The sequence below is a fragment of the Hirundo rustica genome, chromosome 7, assembly GCF_015227805.2.
Source record: "Hirundo rustica isolate bHirRus1 chromosome 7, bHirRus1.pri.v3, whole genome shotgun sequence".
Classification (NCBI taxonomy): Eukaryota; Metazoa; Chordata; class Aves; order Passeriformes; family Hirundinidae; genus Hirundo; species Hirundo rustica.
This window is the reverse complement of record NC_053456.1, coordinates 9072091-9099814: the sequence shown is the minus strand read 5'-3', so window position 1 is coordinate 9099814 and position 27724 is coordinate 9072091. Positions and strand designations below refer to the sequence as shown.

Genomic DNA, 27724 nt, shown 5'->3' with positions numbered 1-27724 from the left:
GGGAGTAGGTAAAACTCTGCTTTGCTTTAAATGGGAATTTATGCAGGACATTCATCTGAAGTGCTGCATGGGCACCAGCTATGAAAAGCAGAAATTTTTTATATTGCAAACTTCAGATACTATAAACCCTTTTCCTCTTTGCAGGCAATGAGAACATCATGATGAAATTTTAAGACATCCCAGCAGCTATTTGCAGCACAGGTCTTTTTACAACTAAGGTGGAATAATTTCACCTGGAATTTGTATGCACAAGTTACGTCACTCAGGCAATACAAGAAAACCATTTTGTCTTCAAAGTCTTTATTGCATTACTGTAACATATTCAAATGTGAAGCAACACTTCTAAGTGAAGTGTGGTCCTGTTGCAGCTCAGCAATACAGTGTATCTGTCTGAAACTACTTTTATTAAAACCGTGTATATAGCTTTTGGTTGGCAGTTTTAAGATTAAAACACATTTTAAGATGTGATTAAAAGTACCACTGGCAAAGATGTAAAAATGCCATTACTAACTTTTTTTAGAGAACTTCAAAAATTTTCAGCTATCAGAAAAATTCAGCAATCAGAATTGTTTAAGCATGTGCACTGAGTTATGCCTCTGTAGTGGACTCTGCAAATTTTTGATTCTACAGAAGAGTTAATGCTTCAGTATTGAAAAGAAAAAAATTAAAAGTCCCTCTTTATAGTCTTGAAAGTTGCAAAAACACTAACTTTGTGGAAGCTAGAAGTAATAGGGGGGGACTGTGGAGAATTCCCCTAAGAAATGGGTATGAATACAGTCATTTATACCTAAGGAATAAGCAAAGTATGCCAGGGTAACAGACATACAGGTAAGGGGTCTGAACAATAAATACAAAGTGCATGTTTATATTTGAATTATTTTTCTTCCAGATTTTTAGCACCAACAAGGCTGAGTGGATACCTAAGGATGACTGAAAACTGGGTGAGGTTATTAGAATCACAGCACTGCTTTGATCGGAAAAGACCTTTCAGATTCCCTCAGCACAGAACCTTTTAAATAAATCAGGAACATGCAGAGGTGGTCTGACCTACCCCACACCTCTTACTGGCCACAGGTAAGGCAGAGCAGTTCCCCCTCATACCACTCTCTCCCCTCTGCCTTGTAGGAAGAAGTCAGAGCTGTCCTCACAGCTCTTGCCTACATCTCTGCATAATGGAACTTGAAATGTGAGTACTGAAATAGCACGCTCTAAAATATTTGCTAATGTTAGTCCTTCTGTAAATAATTTGAAGGCATATTTCAACACACGGATAGATCAATAAAGAAGAAACCTAGATGTAAAAAGAATAAAAAACCACCCTGTAAATTCTTACATGTAAAAGGCACTAAATTTTTCTAGACTATTAAGATCATTCTAGTATTTGAAAGTAATAAGGTATTGTGGATATGCCTGAATGTCATTAAATATGACAAACACTGTTGGATAAAACATATCATTAACCACGCTGTCGTACAGGTCAGTAGGATCTGCTGAGCTCTTTGGTGGTGGAGCCTTTAGTCCTTCTCTCCCAGCACAGTACTGCCCAGTTAGGACCCGAGCCAAGTACATGTGTTTTTTGCCATTCATGTCTGGAGTGGAATAAATATTCTGAGCAGAGTAACGTGCTTCAAGAGCAAAGTAGGTTCCATTTCCAATGGCTGCAGCTGTTAGGAAAGACAACATTTTCAAATATAGTTAGTGTTCTTATTCTCCTAAGAATGTCTAAAATTATTTTTTTTAACTCTGCAGAAGCTATAAATGTGGTTAGAGTTCAAACACAAAATTATAGTACTAATCCTTTGTATCAGAATCAAATATGAATCCACATAGATACCAGGTAAGTAGCAACACCCAGGTTTTGAGTTCCCTTTTCTATGGAGAAAAGGGCTCCGCTGTTTCGCATGGTTTAGCCTGCAATCTATCAAATTGCAATTCTTCAGAGGCTTTTGGACTTTAAATTACTATATAATTGTAATTATAGTTTTCTAGCCACACTTCCCAGCAAGTTAAGAGGAATCACATGTCTCTGTTCAAGACAGATTTCCTTTTTTCTGACATTGGTAAAAAGCTGCTCAAGACAGACAGGTCCTTCCTATCTGGCTGCCCCGATCTTTGGATACTTTTGCTCGGCTACCCAGCCTGACAGAAGGCAAGTGTGCCTTCCCAATCATCAGTCACAGCTGAGATGAAAAGGTGGATGTCAATACCCACAAGCAGAGAGAGGACATGGGGATCTAGCACTCTTGCTTCCTGAGTAAATCCAACCTCCTGACACTACCAAAGAGCAGAAAAGCGAAACTACATCTCCTCTGGTCATGTTTTAAAAAGAAGTGGTGGCTGCCATTCCTACCTGTGCATAACCTGATATGTTTTGTGTATGCTGAGCTTCATTTATTCAAGAAAATCTCAAGAGAAACTACTCAGAGGAACCAGGCAGAGAAGGGTCTACTTTTGGATACAGACCACACCGAAGTGTCAACTAGATCTGAGTTAAGCTCCCACCTCCCTCAAGATCAGCCCTAGGCATATACAATTCAGTCTTAAGGAAGAAAACATTAAGAACAAAAGTTAAGGACTTTTGAAGTGAGGTTACATGGCCACTAAAATCAACTAGCACTTCAATTCAGTCCACAATCCACTTCTTTGGTTCCTGTCCATCTTTGAATGTTGCAAAATAATACACATAACATGACTGTACTAGAAGTAGTGGACAAAACAAGCTTTGAGCTAATGCAGAATATCTTTATGCTAAATATTTGTCTCTCAAAACTATTACAGGCTACGAATTAACTAATGGATCTCAGATTTTGTGAGCATAAAATTGATATGGGTGTAGGATCTTATGCTGTCTTAATCTTTGTAACAGGAGAAGTATCTGCACTTCTGCTTTGTTACCTTACTTTGTTGAAAAGGAGAGGAGATACCATCAGCTAGTAGCTGTTACCTCAGCTGAGGATGCTGAAGAATGTTCCTTGTTCCTTTCTCTAGGCAAAGGATACAAAACAATTCCCAAAAGCTGCCCAGGCTTCATTTCAGAGGAGGTCAACTCTTTTTGATACCCTTTACATGGTGGCATCCAGTAACAATTGACTAACTGAACAGGATAATTCCTCTGTCTATACAGAGTAATCTCAGAAGTTGTTTATTATTGTGTTCTCTAATTTCGTTCAGCTTTCATGTTGTGCTGACAGCACTATAATGTTGATATCCTGTAGCACTCATATATGCCTAGGAAATTAACTGATTTGGATAATGACTCACCATTCTTTCCAGCATACCCACGATTAAATCCATAGCAGTTAATCAACCTCAATGAGGATGCAGCTGTCCCATGAAATAGCAACTTCTCGTTATTTTGATTTTTGTTCTTTTTACAGATGAATTTTTTTTTTAATTGGTATGTCTGCCAGAGGATGCGATTTTGTATTCTCTCAATCTGCAAAATTACAAAATTAAGTATATTTACACCAGGGATAAATAGGGTAGGGATGAATATTTATCATAGCAGGAAAGCATTAAAATGAAATCAAACTGAAAAAATTACAGCAATTTTCACTATGTCCTGTTAGCATGAGGTTTGGGTAGAGGAACTGAATATGCAGGCCTGAAAAATCACAAACCAAAGCAGCTTATAAGAGAGTTTCAAGCTCAGTAATTTTGGGTATACATTTGTCTTGCCTACTATACCAGGTACCCAGCAGTCTTAGCAGCTGTGCTTTGTCATTTCTAGAAACATGCTCCTGTATCACTGCTAGAGACAATGATGTAAGACACCTTCTGTACATCCCAATCATCCTTATTGATGGTTTCCTCACTAAAGGACACACTGCAGCAATAACATTAGGCTGAGTTAAAGTTTCTCTTCTAGATCTAAGCTTGCAAGTCAAAATTGCTTCCTCTAATGCGTAGCTTAGCAACCCTTAAGAAACTACTATATAAAAATCAGTTGGTGGGAGGATGAAGTCGCTGGCTCAACATCAACAATGTGAATACAGCTTAATGGGAAGCAGTGTCTCTGTATCAAAGTGTAATCTTAAAGGCATTTCTGTAACAGCTTTCCATTCTTAGCAGAAAAAAAATAATGTCATTACCTGATTTTTTTCTACAGTACACAAATATTTTGTTTTGTTTGTGTATTTTTGTGACCATGCTCATTGAAGCTCATGATGGAAGAAAATTTTTTAAACAAATCGTTCTCACTCCTAATTTGATTGCATTTTCTACTGTTTATCTCTTGATTCAGAACAATTCCATCTTTTCCCTGGCAATTAAATCTCCGTGCATTGTGTTGCAGACTTCTAAATAAGCAGGATCAAATATTGACACTGGTTAAAACTGACAGCCAAGCTTGAAAGGCTCTGGGATGACAGGGTAGAAGCTGTAAATTAGTCCAAAGCTTTATGTCAGTCTGCAAGGACTTTGTATTTTCCTTTGTATTCTGAATGCATTTGCTCATGCCTGCATTTCAATACAGAATTTCCTAATTGGAAATACCATATTAACTGCTGAGTACTGCATCAACTGAATAAAGAGTCAGCCTGAAGACTGATAGTCACTGGGTTTGCACCATCAGATGGCAGAAATGGCAGAACAGCTCTTACTTTGATTTATATTCACCCTGTGCAGTGCTGGGGACACTGACATTCAAAAGGTGTATTGGGTTGCAGACATTTTATAAGCAAATATTTATGAAGTATATTAATGTTTCTTGCCCAAGCGCTGACATTTTCCCCCCTCCCCAAGCCATATGATATCACCTTCTCTATGATAAAGTCAGGACATGTTGTGTTAAACATCTTCTCAACTGTTGCATATTCAGGTTGTGATGGCTTGAGCTTCACCACTTTGACCTGTTCATTTTGCATGTCTGTCCACTCCTTAGGGAGCTCTATTGACTGCATATCTGCAAAAGAGAGGTTGCATTATTATGACAGACAACTAGCTGAGCTCCTAGGCACATCTTACAAACCACCTGCAGAGAGAGGACCAAGATGACAGCACCTTCTGTAAAATTTCATTCAACAAGTACTCTCACTCTTCCAAACATCACTGGCTCTGGATTACACTGTAAAGGCTTTACATTTTGTCTAATTATCCCCATACCAATATCTAACTAAAACAAGCTTTAAAACCCCAGAAGAATTTTATGTATTCTTCATACATCACTTCTTTTGTCAGACTCAAGCATGAAATCTATGTTCACCTGTCACATATATGCAGATAACATTTGCACTTAAAACTGATGTTCTGATTTCACTCATACTTTCCACTGATTATGAAACTCAAAACTACTGGCTGAGGGGGGGGGGGGGGGGAAAAAAAGAAAAAAAAAAGAAAAAAAGAAAAAAAAAAAAAAAAAAAAAAAAAAAAAAAAAAAAAAAGGGAAAAATGCTAAGGAATACCTTACTGCTGTGGGCTACCTGAGCTTGCATTTATCCAAATCATCATTCAGTAATAACTATCCAAGTTTTTTTATTTAACAGAAGTGTCATTTACCTTCATCCTTTATCACACGTTGAAGCTTTATAGTTTTTCCTTGGTCATCAGTAGCTTTTAGAGTATTCAGATCCACCTTGAAGTTCTTAGTTTTAATTTTGACATTCAGATGTAGGTTTTTAGCCATCTTGGCACGCTCCAGCTGCATATTTGTCAGTTTATCAAAAGGAACAAAGCTACCGTTGCTTCCTGGATACCTCCATTCTACCAGATTATGAAGAAGTTCTGCCTTGGATTGCTTTTCTTCAGTAGACTTAATTTTTTGGATCATGTCTTGAACTTCTAGAGAAACAGAACAGACGTCCCTGCTAATACCAGAAATTTTAATTTGAGGGGGAGAAAGCTTATTTAAAAGCTGAATGGTGACTTGGTTTCCTCTCTGGAGATCTTCCAAAATAGCAATTTGTGTCGCATCAAAACTTCCAATTGCCTCATCTGAAACAGTGTTTTCAAACTGTTCCTTTAAAATTAAATCCTTTATCCAGGACTCAGTTGCATCCACCTTTTCTTGGCTTTCTCCACAAATTTGAAATGTGACTAAATCAACTTTCTTCTCCAAAACCATTAACTTTTTCTTCTCAGAAGATTGTTTGCTGCCCCCCAAAAGGTCTGTGGACAAATACGCGAAATATCAGTTGTAAATAAAAGAACTTCAATTTACCCAGGCACACAGAAAACACACCAACTTACATTTAAACATAGATACCCATGCTTCCATTGTGGATGAATCTGAATCTTGTCTTTTCTTCATGCTTTCATAAAAGTCTGTGAGCATATTTGTCTGGAAGATCACGATCTTAATTGTCTGTAAATGCTGTACTGATTTCTGTCTTGCAAATTCCACTACAGCATCCAACATTTCATCAGCTACCTTGGCTGAACTCTGTCCTCCTTGACCTAAACAAAAATAAAAGGCACACATCAGTGAACAGCTTTCGTGCAAGTCTGCTGTTACCCACATGAAGTTTGTCTGTTTCTGAACTACCCCATCACACATTGCTTTCCCAAGAAAACACAAACCTGTTCCAATAGCTGGGAAAGCAACAGATTTGTACATCCTGCGCTCACACTCATAAAGCACTTTGGAGACCTGACTCTTCACCTGGTTATCGGTAATCAAATGGATGATTTTACTGCACCGCAGGTTCCCACCACGTGTAGTAATAAAGCCACTTTGATACTGCCCAGCTGGAAGAGAGAAGATAAAGGAGACGTAATAGTTACAAAGTGGCAATCTCTTTTGGTAATATTGATTGTTATACTGGTGCTACAAGAGAAGTGGAAAAAGTAGAAATTAATTCACAGTGACCTATTTTATTCTGGGTTTACTTGATTCTGGTTTTCTTTGTAAATACTCTGCAGAGTTCCTTTGAGAAATTAATTGAAGTAAATGTGTGTCTTCCAATTTCCTAAGATCTCTGCTATAAGTCATTTTCCTATTAAGTACAAGAATTTATGATGACTTTGAATACATCTCTCTTTTATATAAAAGCATGTCAAATTAATTTATATGAGAAAACCTTTCTTAGGCCACTTATTCCTTAAAAGCCTGAATTCTTACTCTGCAGAAGAGCTGAGTGGTTAAAATAATATCATTAAGATTTTGACCAATTGATCTAAGAACAGAACGGAATTTTTAAAAAGATGTTTGTGATTTCTCAGAGCACTCACGATTGCTTACAAAATGGAGTCATATTATGAGGATGAGTGGACTGATGAGCACAGAGTTCCAGACCATCTCACAGATCACAAAGGTTAACAACTCTAAGATGTTCTGCAAGCACTGAGATCAGGCTGATAAATTTACTTTAAGAAAAAGGTTTATCTGCCAGGTGATTTTCTTATGACTCTCAGGATTTTCTGAAGAATATTTTGTACATTAAGTTAAAACGTAACCTAGAACATCGTAATGGGGTTTTAAGTTGCTGCAAACATTAACATTTCTTTGCTTGGTCCGTTCCAACAAAAAAGTAAAACTGCACTGGCCCTAAGAGTTTTGTTTTAAGTTGAGGGTAAGGAGTATTTCATAGTAGTATGTTGATAAGGCCCTGCTCTGTGGTGGAGTTTCCTTGGGAAACGGGAATGCAGACATGAGCGTATTTACCAAACAAGTTTGGAGCCAGGTGTTTTATCTTGTCCCCTACAGAGTAGTTTGGAAATCAGAAAGACATAAAAACAGTTCTTTGAAATGAAAGAAAAAGAAAAGAAAAATCAATGTAACAGTTCTAAGAACAGAGGCATTTGCTTCATTCAACGTTAATGATATATGTGTGTTTGTACAAATGTTCCTACAGAGCCAAAGGCTGGGAAAAAACATCCAGGAAACTCCGTCTTAAAGTCAGTTTCCAGACTCAAGAGCAGACACTTTACTGCTCTGCTGGTCTGGCAGAATGCAGACTATGGAGGAACTTAGGATCAGAGTTGTCCTGAGTTCAGCTGGGATAGAGTTAATTTTCCTCTAGCAGCCAGTACAGGGCTGTGTTCTGGATCCAGTATGAGAATAAAGTGTGGAACACACTGATGTTTTAGTTGTTGCTAAACAACTATGAAAAAAAAATTCTCAAGGTATATGTCAAAACAAGGAGACTCTTCAAAGTTCCTAAAAGTGAAAGCTCTGTTATTCAGATAAAATAATTATGTCATCAGAGTACAGAACTATAAGGAAACTTTAAATTTTTAGAGAGACTGACAACAATTAAAAAAGAATTATCAAGAAAATAGTATGCTTTAACATACCATATTGAGCACATTCGTCAGCTACCTGGGAACCAGCAGCATCCATAATTGCTTTGAAGACCCCTTAAATCACACAAGAAAAGGACAGACAGTCATTAAGTCTCCTTAACTATCTCTACTCAAAACTCTACCCAACTTCTGTACTCTACATATACCCTAAATTCCTGTACGGCAAGATACCACAAAGTCCAAAACCTCGACAGTTTCCCTAAGCACTGTCCATGACACACTGCACCAGCTGCAGAGAGAATGTTTCCTTCACTGCTGATTAGAAGTCAGTAAGAACAACTCCTGTTTCACTGTTTCACTCCCCAAACCCATATGCCCCTCACCAAATTCTCCACAATGGCTTTGAACTACATAATCTGGCATCTTTCGTGCTTATAATTCACTATGTCAAAACCCTCTGCTTCTTACAGGGCAATTTACTTAACCAGGGCTTTGTCTTACAGTGAAACATTTTAGGATAAGAGCAATTTTTCAGAATTACACAATCTAAATTTAAACATTTTTGGGTTTAAGCAAGAAAAATATGGTCAGATGCCTTCTGTTTGGAAACTACATCAAATATTCAGGATGTGTAAAACCTGTTTTAGATCTATTTCCTGATAAATCACAGCTCTTTATCTCTCATCTGAAAAATGCTTTATAAAAGTCTCCCTTGTGGACAATTCTTTATTGTACCCCCTTCTAAAAACTAGCCCTGGTTTATTGCTAAGGAACTACATATTCAATATTATACCTGTTTTGGCATCAAATGATGGATTTGATATGTTTACAATAACCTCTGTGTCTTCCTTGGTAATATCTCCACTAACTACTTGGAGTGTGATGGAACCAATCTTCATTTCATGAACTCCCAATTGTTCACCAGAAACCGGCCTCATGAAATCTGCAAGGGAGAGAAAAATATATTAAATCACTTCTCCTTCAGTTTGGAGTATTATTCTCTTCCACTAATTGAAACTTTTACTTATCCTTTTAAGGAACATGGTCTAGATAAGTTTGAAGGATGTAGAGTGACTCTTTTTTCTCTTTATTCCATTTCTTAAAGCTGGGAGGCACAGTATTCTTCCTGTTTAAATGCTATGGAAGTAAAACCATTTCTATTCCTGTAAATGTATGCAATATGAATTCAGAAAACGGCTTCAGGGTTTATCTGATCTGACCAGCTCTGTAACAGAGTTTCCTGAAACAATTCTTACAAGAAATGGAGGATCCACCTTAAGTGTTGCCAGTAATAGAGATTAGATCACATCTCTTTTGTCAGTTATTTCCTATTTACCTTCATAGACATAAAATGGTTCCTTTCTTCTAGTCTAAACTTACCTAACTCATATTTTATCTGCCCACTCTTAACTTCATCTCTCTTGATGCTCAGCAGCTGAGGAGGAAGAGCTTTATATCCTTACGAGTAAGCCTCTGCCCTTGATGCACTACACTCCTGTTTTGGCTATTGTGTCCCACTATTGTCAATTAATAAATGGAAAGGAAATTATCCACTCTGTATATATAAATATATATAGGTAGGAGATTAAAGCTAAAGAAATACTTGTTATTTATGTCTTGTTTGGCCAAGTGATTCCACGTTAGGACAAACTACTGTGTCTCCTATCAGAACACCCTCTTTGCTTTGGTAAGACTGGCCTCACTGAGAGTTCAGCATGCCCTCAATAAATGAAATTCCTCCCTAAGAATTTTACAAATGACATTTAAGAATGCAAGTCTATCAGGAGGAAAAAAAAAGCCCTTTTCCCTGATTTCTTCTGTTTCCTGACACATATAAAACCACTTAACAGTATTTACATTCTGTCCCACCCCTACACAACTTACTTGGCTGTGCTGCTGCAGCATTGCAAATTTCATCTGCCTTAAGTTGTAGCTCAGTGGTAAAAGCCTAAGAAGAGAAAAAAAATAGGCAAGACAGTATTTCACAGTATATACACTGAATGTTTCGAATGTTTCTGTAATTAACATTAACAGTCACGTAGCTCTTGCTGAGGCACCTCACACATTTTATAGTCATATTTAAGTGTTAATAACAGCAGAAGACCCAGTGTGGACAGTGTGATAAGTTCTGCATTGCTAGAACCCCTCTGTCAGAAGATGAGGGAGCATCCACAGGCATTTATGGTGCCAGCAGCAAGGCAAATTTTGTCTGCAGCTTCAGCTTGCTGAGAGTCAGTATTTCAGAGACACTGGAAAGACATCCCATTGTCACTGGCCCACACCAGTAAGAAAGTGCCAAATTATTCCCACAGAAAGCAGTATAAGTAAAAGAGATTATTAAAGCATAACTAGAGCGGTATGTTACAAAGACAGCTTTGTCTTGAGAAGAACTACCTGAATGTTATCAATATCTTGTACACTCAAGAGAAAATGAACTTCCTGGAGATTCATCCGAGTGTGACTGCTACTGAACCTGAATACCACATCAAACATTAACTTAGAAACAATGGTTTTAGGAAATCCAAATCCTCCCGTCCCAATAGCTGGGAAAGTGATTGATTTCAGTCCAAGTTCTTCAGTTTTCTTCAAGCAGAAATTGATTACATTTTCTAGGACCTGTAAAACACAGAAAAGGTACTTTTTTTTTTTTTCTAAAGGCATCACTTATTATTAGTTCCAAAGAAATTGGCATGACAAGCAGCTCTGAGTGCATCAAGGCATCTCTAAGGTGACTCCAGTGGAAGAAACTGGACTCAAATTATCTAAATTAACTATGTTTAAACCTGAAATTTCAGGACAGATCCCAAATAAATATGTAGCTGGGGTGGATGGGGGGGTTAATAATTAAAATATACCTTCTCTGTCTGTCCTCCAGCCCACTTGGGTAGTATGGCATGGAAGATGGACTTGCAGAACATAGCGCATCCACTGGTGCACAGCACACTCCCAGGTCCAGCAACCTGACTTTGTTTTTTGTTGTCAAACTCAGCTTGGAGAGCTGGTCCTGCTCTTTCCAGCACGGCTTTGCAAAGAGGCCCCACGCCAAACTGCAGATCTGTGCCAACACTGCTGACGACAACATCTGTCTGCAGAACAATTACAACAAAAATAGCTAGAGCCAGAATTCAAGCAAAAATATGCACCAAGATTAAAAGCCCTACCAATGCAACACACAGCAAAAGAGACAAGATGCCAGTGGATACCCAACACGGCAGCCCAGACAGGTATCTACTTCCCCTAATATCCAACCAAGACAGCTACTTTCACAAAGATCTTTAGTATTTCCCCTTTAGGGGAAAAAATAGCAAACTCTTTTACATGTTGGCCTTAGATTTGGAAAACAAATAAGATCCAGCTGGGAATTGAAACATCCTGAAATTCACAGCCGCCCTCTAGAAGTGGCTGCAGTCACAGATCTCAGCCTGCACTCAAGTTCTGCAAGCTGAGATGCTTGTTTAGCTGGCACACAGTTGTTCCTTCCTTATGTAGAAAGTCTTGTAAAACCTCCCATCTTACCTTTTTCATTTCAATTGAAAGATCTTACCATCAAGTTGGAAAGGAGGCAGAAAAGTAAAGACTTACCATGGCTTCCTGAATATTTTTCTTCACCACTCGTATGCGAAGTCCTTCATTTGTCGTAACCATGTTCAGATCCTCTTTTCTGTTCTCCTTCTGGCTTTTTTTCAGCACCAGCCATTTTGGTGAGAATGAATTAGCTGAAAATACTTCTTTTACTTTCTCACTCAGAACCTGAACGACTTCTTCTGAATCACTCACAATATGGACCTCCTTCAAGCTGCTGTCCTCCACTAATTCTTCTAAGGTCTCCTTGATGGAGGACACAATCAAACCTTCACACATATGTGGTGGAAAGCCATAAACCCCTCCACTTATACCAGGCAGGGCTATGGAACAATGATTGTATATTTCAGCCAGTTGTAGACATTTTTTAACTGTCTTTTTTAACAACCACATGCACTTTTGTGATTCCTTCTCGCTCCACCTGGGCCCAACGGCGTGAATGACGTTCTTGCAGGGCAGTTTCCCGGCGCGCGTGATCACGGCGCAGCCGGGCTGCAAACTCCCCAGCTTCCGCACCAGCTCATCGCACTCCTCTTGCAGCGCTGGGCCAGCTGCTCTTGACAGGGCATAGGCAAGGCCACTGATGTGTTTTAGTTTCTTATTAGATACATTCACCACAACATCAGCAGGGTAGTCACACAAGTTACCCTCATACACTCCGACCACAATTCCACCTGGCAGTTTTTTTTCATAGCAGACCTTTCTTTTCACTTTATCTTCAGCTTTTCCACCATTCTGTTCTTCTTTTTCTTCCTCGTCTTCTTCCCTAATCCTAATGAAACAGCTAAATTTCTGCTTTGCTTCTAAAATACATAAATCTTTCCTCTCAGTGAAGAACTCCTTTGCCCCTGGTTTATCAACTGGCACATTTTTTGAGTAAAGGGATGAGACAAGTTTTTCAAACATGATGAATGCTTCTGGCACTTCTGATCTTGGTCCCCTCAGGGAAATACACGGTGTCTTACTATCAAAACATACTGTCACACCTTTCTTTTTCAATTCTTCACAAACACCAGACTTCTCTTTCTCTACAAACTGCACTGCCAGCGCTGAATTAGCTGGGACCACTTTTTCAATGAGTGTGTTTCTATCTACAAAAGCATTAAGTCTCTGATAAACCTCTGTTACAGCCTTAGAAAAGCCAGCAATAATCATTTTATTTTCTTTTCCAACAGACTGCCAAGTGATGACAATTTCCTGGGAAGAATTATATGTCTTGAGCAAGGAGAGAAGTAGATTCCTCCACTGATCCTTTTTAGTAACTTCACCATCCCCCACATTGATGCACTTGTATTCTAAGCCTGTTTTTATTTGCTTTTCTGCTTCTAGAAGATCTTTGGGAGCATTTCCATATAGAAACACAGTATCATCCTGAAGTTCATAAAATGTATTAATTTTTTCCCTAATGAATAACATATCTGAGGTTTTTTTATTATCTACACACCGTAGATAGTGGAAAACATGGGGATCAATGGTAACTGATGTACATGGCACGCTCAATACTTTTTCCAGTAAGTCAGCTTTGATTTTATATACTTCTGCAGGTAATCCACACAACTGAACAGCCTTTTTTTTGTAATCGTAAAAGAGCCTTAGGCGTGGATATTCCTTCTGAATATTCTCTTCTAACCCAGCATTGTGCAGCACAGCATACTTCCCTGGGATCACTGACACAGAAATTTCTATGCTATGTTTTTCCCTTTCACTTTGCTTCATGCATTCCCTCACTTCTTTCTCTGCACTGTCCACTGCTGCTCTGTTGCCAGCAATCACCACCATCTCCTCAGAAATATCAGTTATGGACAGAGCAACATCTTTTGACAATCTTTTTTTCATATCTTTCCAACCTGACGAATTGACTTTACATTTTATAGCTGTGTAACGTGCCATGATACGTGAGAACTCAGTGGAAGCATCTTGCTGCCATGTCTTGAGAAACTTAATCATTGGCTTTTTCTGCTTGCAGAGAGATGGCGATGGGCACAACATAACTTCTGGGTTTGCACAGTCTGCTTGGGGCCATTGGAGCTCAGAATGGCAGACTGCCATTTCCTGGTTTATGTCTTGGGTCAGATTGGCATGTCTTTGTAAAAACTGCCATACATACGGGTCTAGTGGCATCCCAATGGGGTCTGGCATCTTGACAGCTGGTCTTTCTTCTCCATAGAGAGCTGTTCCCAGGGAGTGGTAATATGGATGCACAGAAATCAGCGTCTTATCCAGTAAATGTTGCTTTTCCAAGACCGTGTTTAGATCTAAAAGTTAGTGCACATATGTACAAACATTTATCATTAACTTCAAATCAGGTGAATGTCTCTGTTCTTAGAACTGTTACACTGATTTTTCTTTTTCTTTCATTTCAAAGAACTGTTTTTATGTCTTTCTAATTTCCAAACTACTCTGTAGGAGACAAGATAAAACACCTGGCTCCAACTTGTTTGGTAAATACGCTCATGTCTGCATTCCCGTTTCCCAAGGAAACTCCACCACAGAGCAGGGCCTTATCAACATACTACTATGAAATACTCCTTACCCTCAACTTAAAACAAAACTCTTAGGGCCAGTGCAGTTTTACTTTTTTGTTGGAACGGACCAAGCAAAGAAATGTTAATGTTTGCAGCAACTTAAAACCCCATTACGATGTTCTAGGTTACGTTTTAACTTAATGTACAAAATATTCTTCAGAAAATCCTGAGAGTCATAAGAAAATCACCTGGCAGATAAACCTTTTTCTTAAAGTAAATTTATCAGCCAGGAGTCTCCCAACAGATATTTACCGGAAGTTGCACTGGCACAAAAACCGGACAGCAATTAGAGGAATGCAAGAAATAGTAACGAGATTGTTCTTTAGCTCTGTTCTTCCCTGCTAATGAAGATATTTGACTTAACTAGCTTTAAATGAGGATATTTGATCTTAGTTTCTGAAAGTTAACTGTGCAAGCTGAAGTCATTGACAGATTCTGTTCTCTCTACCTGTAAGTACAACTGTTTTTATATTGCATATAAAAACCTCTGGAAATGGAGAAAAAAACACCAGTGAGAAAAAACCCATGCACAAGGCAGGTATTAAAATAAATCTCTGGTAACAAAACCAAACCAAACAAACAAAAAAATCCCCAATAGATACTGAAGCCCTAGACATGCAGGGGTATTTCTACATCCAGAGCACTTCCTAGGAACAGGACAGCGTACACTGACTTCAGCAACAGAAATCCAGGCTTCTCCTAATGCCCACATTTGCAGTAATTTTCTTGCAGGTCATTTGCCTGTGAGTACCTTGGACAGGCAAAGAACAGTGTTACCTTTGTGGTGACAGAAAGTAACGATGGCAGAGCTCTCCTTGGGGAATAGCTGGACATCTGACACGGGCCCCCCTCCATTCCGTGCGCTCTCAAAGTACACTGTGAGGTAGTCTGTGGAAATGCTGTCTGGTAGGTTTTCAGCCTTGATGGTGTGTGTTGATTCAAGAAGCCTGGCAGTCATTTTGAATTCTCTGACTCTCTTGTGTTGTGAACATTTTTCAACAAATTCCTTAGTATCTGTAAACAGAAGAGCAGTATGAACTGACTGTGTTTTCCTGTGTCATTATCAGCCCTGGCTATCACTTCAGAGAAGTGAGCGGAGTCTACTCCCTGTATTTGGAGCAAATCTCTCTCTGGTCCCAAATAACAGGGTGGCAATAAAAAAGGGGAAAAGCACGTTACTCTCTGCTATTCACTACCACTATGTCTCTGTTGCCATCTCATAAGTATACTGTCTTCTATAAAGGAGACTTTATCTAATCCTCAACTCAGTGCATTTTTAATTCTTCTTCATCTAATCCAAAATAAGATGGGAACAACAAAACATTCCTGTCCAATTTCAATTAATAAAGATGCCACAATTTTCTTTTTTCAGAGTAACATTTGGATCATAGGCACTTTTGTGGAGCTGTATATAAGACATTTTTCTTGACAGACTGCAATCCAGGTACTTTTTTAAAAGTCTGGATCTCTAGTGGGAGAGGAATCAAGCTCTGAAAGCTATTACTCATGCTTGTACATGGACATTAATAATGGTGCCATCCTGTCTTACCAATACTTTTTATAAAAGTAGCTACAGCAGCATTTATTTCAGGTATCACTTCAACAGTAAAGTCAGCATCTACAGTCAGGCCACTGATGTTCTCCAACAGCATCTGTAAGCAGTTAGGAGCACAACCCTCTATGTTCTCAAATACCACTGAAGGTGAAGCCTCTGCAGAGTCAACCTCCTCCTGGAGTTCACTGTTTGGAACAAAACTCTCTGCTTTCTTCAAGGCTTTGGTATCATCTGCAGCAGAAAGATAAGCCACATAAAATGTTGGTACACATTTCCTGGAATAAACAGATTCTTCTTACCCTTCCTCTCCTTTCCTTTCCTGAGGAAAGAGATTGTTAACCAAACAAATACTGTAGGGTATCACTGAACATTTTGAGATCCAAAACAGCCCAGATGCAATATTATGCAGGGCTGCAGGCAGCTGCTCTGGTGGCACAAAAGCAGACCCAAGTAAACATGTCCAAGGTCACTGGTATGTCTCTGAGTCAGAGATTAAACTAAACTAAAATCCATTGAGATAACAGGCCACAGTTGCTCAGATGTTGGTATGGGTTGGGAGAGACCTTGCAGCCTCTGCACCTGTTTCTTAGCCTATGTGCAGGCAAAACAAGCCTGAACATAGCTCAGGACATCCATAGGCACCATAGGCCACAAGCAGCTTTGAGTGACTTGAGGTACAAAAACTACTGATACCAACCCGAAACATTTCCAGAACACAGCTATCTTTGAAGGCCTACCACAATAAACAAGAAGAAAACTAAAGAAATAAGAAGCAACAGTTCTTCAGGTGCTGGTTACTAGACTGCTGAAGGAGGTATCTCCTCCACTCTGTCCAATGAAGAAAATACCAAAAAGCCAAAACTGAAAGCCAGGCTGACCCAATGAAGCAATTGAGAGCAGCATCTAAAGATTTCCAGGTTCCTCCCTAGAGGAGACTAGAGGAACTCCTCTAACTAAAATACAGGTGACAACTTGGAGAACTGGAACCCATATATGGAGAAGAACACTGTAGGAGAGTGTTGGGATGGTGATGAGAGATCTCTGGAGTCTAGGGCAGCTCTTGAAACGTGGTTTATTGCATAGATTGTGGGTACAAGAGCTCTGCTTAAGCTGCCAGGCACAGCTAAAAGCGTGCCCGAAAAGAGGGTCAGGTTCTTGTTACAATACATTATATCTCCTTCTGTGTTGAATATTCTAGTTTACACTAACCAACCAGTACAAGACACAGATCCTACAGAATTCACATACAGCCTAGAAGAACCACCACATTACCATACTGCACCACATTCCAAACCTTAAAAGCTACTTTCTAGACTCCTCTTCCCTGCCGCCTTGGCAGGGCCCCTCCCCCTTGGACCCGTGGCATCCCTTTGTTTGCCATGGGTATTGCTCAATCAACAGGGATCTTGCCTTCAGCTAACTCAATCACTGTCTTCCGGCTTGGCATCCTACATCTCAAAGCTCACTTTCATTTCTATTTCACTTATAGGTTTTATACTCTTAGAATCTTTTGCCAGGCAATCATATTTGTAAGGCTTTTCTGTTTCATCTTCTCCAACAGAACACCAACATTTTTGCTTTATGAAGAATCAGCACGCAGAGTGGTGGATAACATTTTACCTTTTGTTTCAAGGCTGCTCACGGCATCCAAAGCCTAAAATAAAATGAAAGCCAAATATCAGTGACAGATTAGACACTCTCCCCACTATTTCAAAGCTATGGTTAGGATTACAACTTTTATTCACCTTTGTAGGAACTGATTTTTCTTCAAGTGTCTCCTCTTTAGTAGCTAGTGCTATTTCAGGCTCTGTGACAATCAACCTCAATTTTCCTTCTCCTTCCAAATACAACTGATGAGAGCGTCTCTCAAGAACTCGTTGCTTGACTAAATAAAACCAAAAAACAAAAAACCTCTGAAAATCTGAATGGAAACACAGCAAAATGTCCCGCAAAATGAAAGAGCTTTAAACTCATAACACTGACGCAGTATACACATGGCTTCCCTCCTTAAAAAAACTCCGGAAGAACGGCAGAGACCATCACTTTTGCGAAGAACAGCTAACTCAGCTCTATCACGGGTTTCGCGGCGGTACCCGAGAGTCCCCCCACCCCTTAAACATCCTCTTCCAGACACTGCCCAAATGGCTTGGGGCTGTGTATCCTGAACTTACCAGCCAGGAGAGCCAGCAACTGGGAAGCATGTTAAGGCAAGAAAAGGAAAAATTGTATATAGGTGTGTGTGTAGGTATCTGTGTATTTCTGCACATAGGATCATGTGTATGCATATATTTAACTGCAGCTAAATCCTTTCCAGCTTGCCGTGTGTTTATAAAAATATATGCATGTTACAGATGTCATTTTTAAATATATATCTGCAATTACTCTAATAGATTAACGTAAGATTTATTATTCTAAATGCAGTTTAGAGAATGCTACTGTGCATCAAGGTGGGTATGTATGTATATATTCCTCCTATGATATATTCATTCACTTACAGCCTTTATGCCAAACACGATCCAGAAGCTAGTACTAAGCACCGAATCTAAGCATACATAGAAGTAAATATCATATCCTGAGTTAGAAGAGACCCACAAAGATCATCGAGCCCAACTTTGGACCTGCACAGGACATCCACGAGATGTTTACATACACCACGTTTACATACAGCCTGTTCTATATTACACCGTAGAGGGTGTATACGGCACATTATATATTACAGATACTGCACATCACGTGCCAGACGGGATATATTATGACATCGTATTACCGACTAAGTTCATACGTATCTTTTAACCTGCAGAAAGTTTAGACTTGTGAGCTACGACCCCAACACCTCCGCAGGGAGCCCACACACTAATCCATATCCCGGCTCCTGCCCTGGCCGGGTCCCCTCACCCCGATCCGCCCCGGCCCGGCCGCTCACCCTCGGGACGCGCGAAGCAGACGAGGATGTGCCCGCTCCCGGTCCCGGTGCCGGTCCGCAGCTCGCACTCGCCGCCTCCCGAGCGCTTCTGGCTCTGGAAGTAGCAGTGCAGCTTCTTCCTGAGCTCGGGCGGCGGCTCGGCGGGGCCCCAGTCCCCTCGCACCAGCAGCGGGAAGGTGTACGGGCGATGCCCCTCCATGGCCGCCCCGCTCTCCTCTCCTCGCCCCGTTATCGCTTTCGGTTCCCCGCGCTCCAGGGCGCGGCTTTTCCCAACAAGCACCGGCCCGCCGCGCCTCCCCTGCGCCTCTCGCGATAGCCCTGCCCACGCCGCCTTCTCGGCCCCCCGGGCACGACTTCACACCTGAACCTTTATGCTTCTCTCCGCCTAGAGCATCCAAAGCACTTCCCTCGTCTTATCAAATGCCCTGCTTGCCCCTCTGCCGGGGGCTGGCTGCCCCTCTCGCTGTTGTCTCAAGAGAAGTTATCCCACTCGCTGAGCACAGAGTCGAGGCATTTGATTCATCTACAGTTCTGCACGGAGTGGCTGGGTGGCAAATCCACAAAGCCAGCACGGTGACTACCCAAGCTTTTCACTCTTTGTACATTTTAGCAAAAAATGACATTGATGTTCATTGGCTACAAGTTACTTAGTTCTCTTAGTCATTAGTATTCTATCTTCTGTTGGTTAATGATTCTCGTGCTTCTCATGGCAATGATTTCACATGCTCAGTCTTTCTGTTCTTTTGGGTCAGTGGGTTTCTTGGCTCAGCGGGCCATGAGTCACGATCTCCCCTTGCTGGAATTACCTTAACCTAGTTAAGAGCTGATTCAGCATGCTTGCTGAGTTGTCTTTGCTTGTTTCTCTCTTCTCTTGGCACTTCTGCCAAATGTCCTTGTGGCCTGTAAATTCGACATTCTTTGTGCCCACTATCAGTGGTAAATCCTTCGCAAGCTTTGTTAACCTCCTCCAAGTCTCTCAAATCACTGAAACATGTTGAGCCCTAAACCTTAACAAGGCAATTCTACTAAGAAGTAATTTGTTTTCCTAACACCTGGACATCAGTTAAAACTTATTTGCTAGCTACCTGCTTATTGGATGAAATCTCCTTTCTTGTTGATTAAACTTGAAAGTATACAAACACCAAAGAACATGGTTCCTTAAGAAAGATTTTACATATTCCACATTTTGCATCACTGCTGCCAGAGGAACAAGACCAGGTCGGAACAAGTTGTGTCAGGGGAGATTTAGGTTGGATATCAAGAAAAAGTGGGTGGTTGTGCACTGGAACAGGCTCCCCAGGGAAGGTCATGGCACCAAGCCTGGCAGCATTCCAAAAGCATTTGGACAATGCTCTCAGGCACATGGTGTGCCGGGGATGTCCTGTGCAGGGCCAGGAGCTGGACTTGATGATCCTGGTGGGTCCCTTCCAATTCAGCCTATTCAATGATTCTGGGTCCCTTTGTACACTCCTGCCTCTAGCCTTTGCCTGTTAGAATAAACCCATTTGGAAAAGCAGCATCTGTCACTCAAGGCCTGCACAAAGCCCAGGGTGACAGGTTTCTGCTCCAGGCATGATGCCCTAGGCACCTGTAATGCAAGCACTGGTGAAAAAACACCTTGGTGTCCTCCACAGCTTTTTGTGGCGCTGGGGAAGCTGAGACCTGATGCAATACTGTCTCCTGGAGAGAATGGTCAGACTGGTACCAGTGACCATCAGCAGCAATGAAGCACCTGGAGCCCTTTCCTCTGGCTCCTGCCACGCTGATGAGCCACTGGCCACATATATTTGTTATGGGGATTTAGTAAGTTTATTCACTGTACAAGCAAAACTTGAGCCTTTGGCCCCCACACCAATACCTTGATTGCCAGCTCTAGGTTAAATTGATTTCAACACAGTTGATTTCAACAGCCAGCAATTTTCAGTGCTTAGAAAACTAACATAGTAAAAAGCAAAAAAGCCCAAAGGGAGCGGTTCCAGCACTGTTGCAGAAGGGATGGGATGGGCACAAATGCACAGCCTGACGTTTATGGCTCTACTGAGAAACTTGACGTGCAGATTCATGTTCTTTCACACCACCTTTCCTAGAAAAGGTGTCCCTTGGCCACAGCTACCCTGCATCACTTATTGCTCATACGGACACACCAACCTACAGTAAAACTTTAACAGTAACCTAACTATGTAAAGAAAGCACAGGAAAATATTTTTTCTTAATCATACAACCAAGTAAGACAAACCCAGTACATTCAGAGGAGCCAAGGGCTTTTCAAAGTTGGGCTGCTGCAAAGCAGCAGGGTTATTTTATTAAAAACAAGTCAATCCATATCTATAATGTCAGGTTCATTGAAGTTCACTGGTTAGAAACCAATGCTAAACATTCAAAGAGGTTTAGACAAACACAAGCCATTAAATACAACTTGTTTATTTATTGAAAACTGCGCTAACATTAATTCCTTCTGAGATTGTCACAGAGTGTAAGAAGGCATCAAAAATGCAACACTGCTGTCCATGGCTGCATTATCTCTTCCAATTCCCCACCAGTAGTTAGGAAGGCCTTAAGGCTGTGTAGAAAGGCTTGATACAGTACAAAGGCTCACTATGTAATCTAAAAAAGGATTGCAGTACAATATTGTGCTTGAGTGTTAGTACATTCAGCTGCTCCAAGTGTAGACAAGCTTCAGGGTGTTGGGGTTTAAGTCTCCTGGAGAATTTTTTCCCCCCCTCCCAAGTTGCTAGGAGACTAAGTGCTGAGTGCTTAACGTGGACAAAAGAACTGATAACTTAGTTTTGGGGGAGGGAAAAAAAGCTCCCGGAGAGAGCGGAGGGTGGGGGGATCTCGCGGCTTTTCTTTTCTTTTTCCGGGGGGGAGCACGGATCGGGCCACGGCTGGCTGGAGTCCACGGTTAACGAAGGCGTCCTGGGAATTCTACCATCTGTTGGAGTATCCAGGAATTCGGAGTTTCTTCGTTGTCCTGCTGGATTTTGGGTGAGACGGGGTCCCGCCGCTGCGGCTTCTCCGGCACTGCCACCTCTGCCTGCCGAGGACACCCCCTGCCTGCGGAGGACAGTCCACCGCGCCCGGCTTCCAGCCATCAGCGCCGGAGCTTCCACCGTGTGCCCTCGGGGTTCTTGGTTCTGTTCTACTATTGTTATAATTGCTGTTGTTTTTTTGTCTGTCCTGTTATATTTACTAGTAAAGGACTGTTATTCCTTTTCCCCATAGCTCTGACTGAAAAGTTTTATTTTTAATCTTCCAAATTATAATAACACGGAGGGAAAGATTCAAATTCCTCATTTCCTAGAGAGGCCTGCCTCTCCTTAACAGACACCTGTCTTTTCAAAACCAAGACAGAATTTGGCGCCCAGATCGTGGGGCATTGAGAGAAAAAGGAATAACAGTTCTTAAGTGCCTACATTGCTGTGCACTGGATATCATGTGGTCTGGCTTAACCTGGTTTGAGTGGCATGTGGGTGTGGCCGTATTTCTCCCATTTGCAGGCCCTTTTCTAAACATGGGCCCTGTAACTAAGGTTACTGTGGCTGTCATCAATTTTGCTATATGGGTTAACGAAGTGAGGAAATCGTGGATTTTTAATTTCCTCTGGAAGGCAGGCACATGGATTCAGGGCTATCATACACTAACTGTGTGTTTCTAGAGTTACTTTAACAACGGTACCTACTGTGAAGAAATGACACCAGGGGAAATTTTTTCACAACCCTTCACCCAGCTCTTTGGGCCTACCCCACCAGTCTTTGAAGGGTTCAAATCTCTAAATGTTAATGACATCATACAGTGGCTGGTGTTGCTGGTATGCCTGTTCTGTTTAGCATTTAGAGATAAGGGGAGACTGACCTGGATAACCACCCTGATACCTACCCTAGAGAATAAGGATGCTGCCCCACAGCCTGAGCCCGTCCCACAGCCTGACCCTGCCCCACAGCCTGACCCTGCCCCACAGCCTGAGCCCGTCCCACAGCCTGACCCTGCCCCACAGCCTGACCCTGCCCCACAGCCTGAGCCCGTCCCACAGCCTGACCCTGCCCCACAGCCTGACCCTGCCCCACAGCCTGAGCCCGTCCCACAGCCTGACACTGTCCCACAGCCTGCCTCAGGAATAAACCACCCAGATTTGGTGAAGGAGATAGGTGAGATGCTGAGGGAGTACCTTTCCCCTGTAGTAGCCTCATTAGCCCCAGCTGCTGGGAAGCCCTCCCCCTGCCCCGACAAAGGAGAGTCTGATGGTGCAGCAGTGGAACCCACAGACGTTACAACCGTCCAGGTTCCAGCTGAACCACAGGGGCAGCCACAGACAGCAGCAGTGGCCCCTGTGGAAACAAAGAAGTATAAGGTTAAATCAGAGCACCCAGGCAACAAGGATAAGAAAAGAGGGCCCTCACAACCCGGGGAGGAGTCAGAGGTTGAAATCATCACTGAGTCCCTGACATATGAAAGTCTCTGTAATCTGCAGAAAGATCTTGCACGGCGGGGACGTGAGGCTTATACAGCCTGGTTACTTCGGGTCTGGGACCTTATAGGTACAGGTGTGCAGCTAGATAGTAGTGAGGCAAGGAATTTGGGACCCTTGACCCAGGACTCAGGTGTGAATCAGGTATTCGTAAGGGAGCCAGGGCCCCTTTCCCTTTGGGAGCGGCTTTTAATGAGTGTACGGGAGAGGTTTGTCCACAGAGACAGAATGCAGGAGCACCATCAGAGAATGCGCTGGAAGACCCTTGAGGAAGGGATCCAACAGCTGAGAGAAGTGGCAGTATTGGAGGTACTCTTTGGGAGGGGTGGACAGCATGATAATGATCCCGACAAAGTCAGGTGCACAGGGCAAATGCTGTGGAATCTGGCAACTCTAGGACCATCTCAATACGCCACATACATTGCAACAATTCATCCTGATAACAACCGAGAGACAGTGGGTTCTGTAGCCAACAAGCTTAGAAATTATGAGAGTATCATCAATGGCCCAATGCAGGCTCAGGTCTCTGCCGTGGCTAAGGTACTCAGAGAGGAGATGAGGGAGATGAGGGAGGAGGTGACAGAGAAGATGGAGGAGATGATGAGGAGGAACAGTTCCCATGTAGCACCGGTGCGAATTACAGGCCCCAGAGTCAGAGCTCAACAGCCCCCAGCTAGAGAGAGAGGGTACACCCCACGAGCTGACCTGTAGTACTTTCTGTGTGACCATGGGGAAGACATGGGAAGGTGGGATGGAAAACCCACTTCTGCCCTGGCAGCACGGGTGCGTGAGCTCAAGGAGAGAAACACTAACCGAGGGGGTTCCACTAAGATGAAGGTAGCCTCGACATCGCACGACCAGGCTGCCAGGTATTATAGAAGTGAGGATGATATGTCAGATCCCTGTGAAGGAACCTCTACCATGTATGCTCAGGAGGGGAATAATGACCGGTGCTAGGGGGGCCCTGCCTCTAGCCAGGGAGAGGCACAGGAAAACCGGGTCTATTGGACGGTGTGGATCCGATGGCCTGGCACATCAGAGCCACAGAAATATGAAGCTTTAGTTGATACTGGTTCTCAGTGTACCCTGATACCATCGGAATATGTGGGGACAGAACCTATTTCCATTGCTGGGGTGACGGGGGGATCACAGGAACTGACTCTGTTAGAAGCCGAGGTGAGCCTGACCGGGAAGGAGTGGCAGAAACATCCAATTGTGACTGGCTCAGGGGCCCCGTGTATTTTGGGCATAGACTTCCTCCGGAATGGTTATTACAAAGACTCTAAGGGATTCAGGTGGGCTTTTGGAATAGCAGCTGTGGAGGCAGAGGGCATTAAGAAATTGAATAGCTTGCCTGGACTGTCGGAGAACCCATCTGCAGTAGGACTTCTAAAGGTAGAAGAGCAACGAGTTCCGGTTGCCACCTCGACGGTGCACCGCCGACAGTATCGGACAAATCGAGATGCCGTGATCCCCATCCACAAGATGATTCGGGAGCTGGAGAGCCAAGGGGTGGTCAGCAAAACCCACTCACCCTTCAACAGCCCCATCTGGCCTGTGCGCAAGCCTGACGGAGAATGGAGATTGACTGTGGACTACCGTGCCTTGAACGAAGTGACTCCACCATTGAGCGCTGCTGTGCCGGACATGCTGGAACTCCAGTACGAGCTGGAGTCCAAGGCAGCAAAATGGTATGCCACAATTGACATTGCTAATGCATTTTTCTCCATTCCTCTAGCTGCAGAATGCAGGCCTCAGTTTGCTTTCACCTGGAGGGGCGTGCAGTACACCTGGAACCGACTGCCCCAGGGGTGGAAACACAGCCCCACCATCTGCCATGGACTGATCCAGGCTGCACTGGAAAAGGGTGAGGCTCCGGAGCACCTACAGTATATCGATGACATCATTGTGTGGGGGAACACGGCAATGGAAGTGTTTGAGAAAGGAGAGAAGATCATCCACATTCTCCTGAAAGCTGGTTTTGCCATCAAGCAGAGCAAGGTCAAGGGACCTGCCCGAGAGATCCAGTTCCTGGGAGTAAAGTGGCAAGATGGACGGCAGCAGGTTCCCACTGAGGTCATCAATAAGATCACTGCAATGTCCCCACCAACCAGCAAAAAGGAGACACAAGCTTTCCTAGGCGCTATAGGTTTCTGGAGGATGCTGAGTACACTGAGTACAGCCAGATTGTGAGCCCTCTCTACCTGGTCACCCGCAAGAAGAACGATTTCCACTGGGGCCCTGAACAGCAACAAGCCTTTGCCCAGATCAAGCAGGAGATCACTCATGCAGTAGCCCTTGGCCCAGTGAGGACGGGACCAGATGTGAAGAACGTGCTCTACTCAGCAGCCGGGAACAATGGCCTGTCCTGGAGCCTTTGGCAGAAGGTGCCTGGGGAGACTCGAGGCCGACCACTGGGATTCTGGAGCCGAAGCTACAGAAGGTCCGAAGCCAACTACACTCCAACAGAGAAGGAAATCTTGGCCGCCTATGAAGGAGTTCAAGCTGCCTCAGAGGTGATTGGCACAGAAGCACAACTCCTCCTGGCACCCCGACTACCGGTGCTGGGGTGGATGTTTAAAGGAAAGGTTCCCTCCACCCATCATGCCACCGATGCCACATGGAGCAAATGGATTGCCCTCATCACTCAGCGCGCCCGCATTAGAAACCCAAATCGCCCTGGGATTTTGGAGATAATTACAAACTGGCCGGAAGGTGAAAACTTTGGTCTCATGGATGAAGAGGAGCAGGAACAAGTGACACGTGCTGAAGAAGCTCCACCATACAACCAACTGCCAGCAGAAGAAACACGCTATGCTCTTTTCACTGACGGTTCCTGCCGCATCGTAGGGATGAACCGGAAGTGGAAAGCAGCTGTATGGAGCCCCACAAGACAGGTTGCACAAGCCACTGAAGGAGAAGGTGGGTCAAGCCAACTTGCTGAACTCAAAGCTGTTCAACTGGCCCTGGACATTGCTGAAAGAGAGAAGTGGCCAAAGCTCTACCTCTACACTGATTCGTGGATGGTGGCCAATGCACTGTGGGGTTGGCTGGACAGGTGGAAAAAGGCCAATTGGCAGCGTAGGGGAAAGCCAATCTGGGCTGCCGATGAGTAGAAGGACATTGCCACTCGAGTAGAGAAGCTACCTGTCAAAGTCCGCCATGTAGATGCCCATGTCCCCAAGAGTCGGGCTAATGAGGAGCACCGAAACAACGAGCAGGTAGATCAAGCTGCCAAGATAGAGGTGTCAAAGATAGACTTAGACTGGCAACACAAGGGAGAGTTGTTCCTAGCTCGATGGGCCCATGATGCCTCAGGTCACCAGGGTAGAGATGCCACCTATAAGTGGGCACAAGACCGAGGGGTGGATCTAACCATGGACAGTATTTCTCAGGTTATCCATGACTGTGAGACGTGTGCTGCCATCAAGCAGGCCAAGCGGGTGAAGCCCCTGTGGTATGGCGGGCGATGGTCCAAGTATAAGTACGGGGAAGCCTGGCAGATTGACTACATCACCCTTCCCCAAACCCGCCAAGGCAAGCGCTATGTGCTGACCATGGTGGAAGCCACCACTGGATGGCTGAAGACCTACCCTGTGCCCCATGCTACTGCCCGGAACACCATCCTGGGCCTTGAAAAGCAAATCCTGTGGAGACATGGTACCCCTGAGAGGATTGAGTCTGACAATGGGACTCATTTCAAGAACAGCCTTATAAACACCTGGGCTAGAGAACATGGCATTGAGTGGGTGTACCATATTCCTTATCATGCGCCAGCAGCTGGGAAAGTTGAACGATGCAATGGCCTGCTTAAAACCACTTTGAAGGCACTAGGTGCGAGGACTTTTAAGAACTGGGAGAATAATTTAGCAAAGGCCACCTGGTTAGTGAACACTCGAAGTTCCACCAACCGAGCAGGCCCCGCCCAATCTGAGCCCCTGAGAACAAGAGATAGAGATAAAGTTCCCGTAGTACACATGAGAGAAATGCTGGGAAAAACTGTTTGGATTAATTCTGCCTCCAGCAAAGACAATCCCTTTCCTGGGGTTGTTTTTGCTCAGGGACCTGGCTGCACATGGTGGGTGATGCAAAAGGATGGAGAGACCCGCTGCATACCTCAAGGGGACCTTGTTTTTCAGTGAACACTGTGACTGTGTCTGTATTTATATTCACATGTATATATATGTATATTATTTAAAGATTTAAATTCAATATAATATGTTGGTGTGGGAAAAAATTCGGGGTGGATAATGTTGGGGTTTAAGTCTCCTGGAGAATTTTTCCCCCCCTCCCAAGTTGCTAGGAGACTAAGTGCTGAGTGCTTAACATGGACAAAAGAACTGATAACTTAGTTTTGGGGGAGGGAAAAAAAGCTCCCGGAGAGAGCGGAGGGTGGGGGGATCTCGCGGCTTTTCTTTTCTTTTTCCGGGGGGGAGCACGGATCGGGCCACGGCTGGCTGGAGTCCACGGTTAACGAAGGAGTCTGGTCCTGA

At 43.1% G+C, this 27724-nt stretch overlaps 1 protein-coding gene across 1 annotated transcript; it reads right to left on the bottom strand.

Annotated features, from left to right (window-relative positions):
• Window positions 1-283: 283 nt before the first annotated feature.
• On the bottom strand, window positions 284-19072 carry LOC120755270 (protein mono-ADP-ribosyltransferase PARP14-like). The gene is made up of 17 exons (XM_040070034.1): window positions 18767-19072; window positions 17589-17728; window positions 17464-17497; window positions 15838-16074; window positions 15066-15302; window positions 11764-14018; window positions 11037-11267; window positions 10576-10797; window positions 10066-10129; window positions 8975-9124; window positions 8233-8295; window positions 6517-6684; window positions 6187-6393; window positions 5497-6105; window positions 4758-4903; window positions 3262-3436; window positions 284-1664 (listed from the first exon to the last, which is right to left on the bottom strand). The coding sequence occupies exons 1-17, from the start codon at window positions 18963-18965 to the stop codon at window positions 1375-1377; spliced, it is 5427 nt and encodes a 1808-aa protein (XP_039925968.1). The 5' UTR covers window positions 18966-19072; the 3' UTR covers window positions 284-1374.
• Between the last annotated feature and the right edge of the window lie 8652 nt (window positions 19073-27724).

Bases quoted from the DNA above. Each gene is read 5' to 3' on its own strand.
- LOC120755270 (XM_040070034.1), bottom strand. From the start codon at position 18,965: ATGGAGGGGCATCGCCCGTACACCTTCCCGCTGCTGGTGCGAGGGGAC. The intron at 6,685-8,232 runs GTATGTTAAAGC...TCTCTCTTCCAG, and splicing joins TGACGAATGTGCTCAATATG to CTGGGCAGTATCAAAGTGGC. The intron at 6,394-6,516 runs GTTTGTGTTTTC...ATTTTTGTTTAG, and splicing joins TTTCCCAGCTATTGGAACAG to GTCAAGGAGGACAGAGTTCA.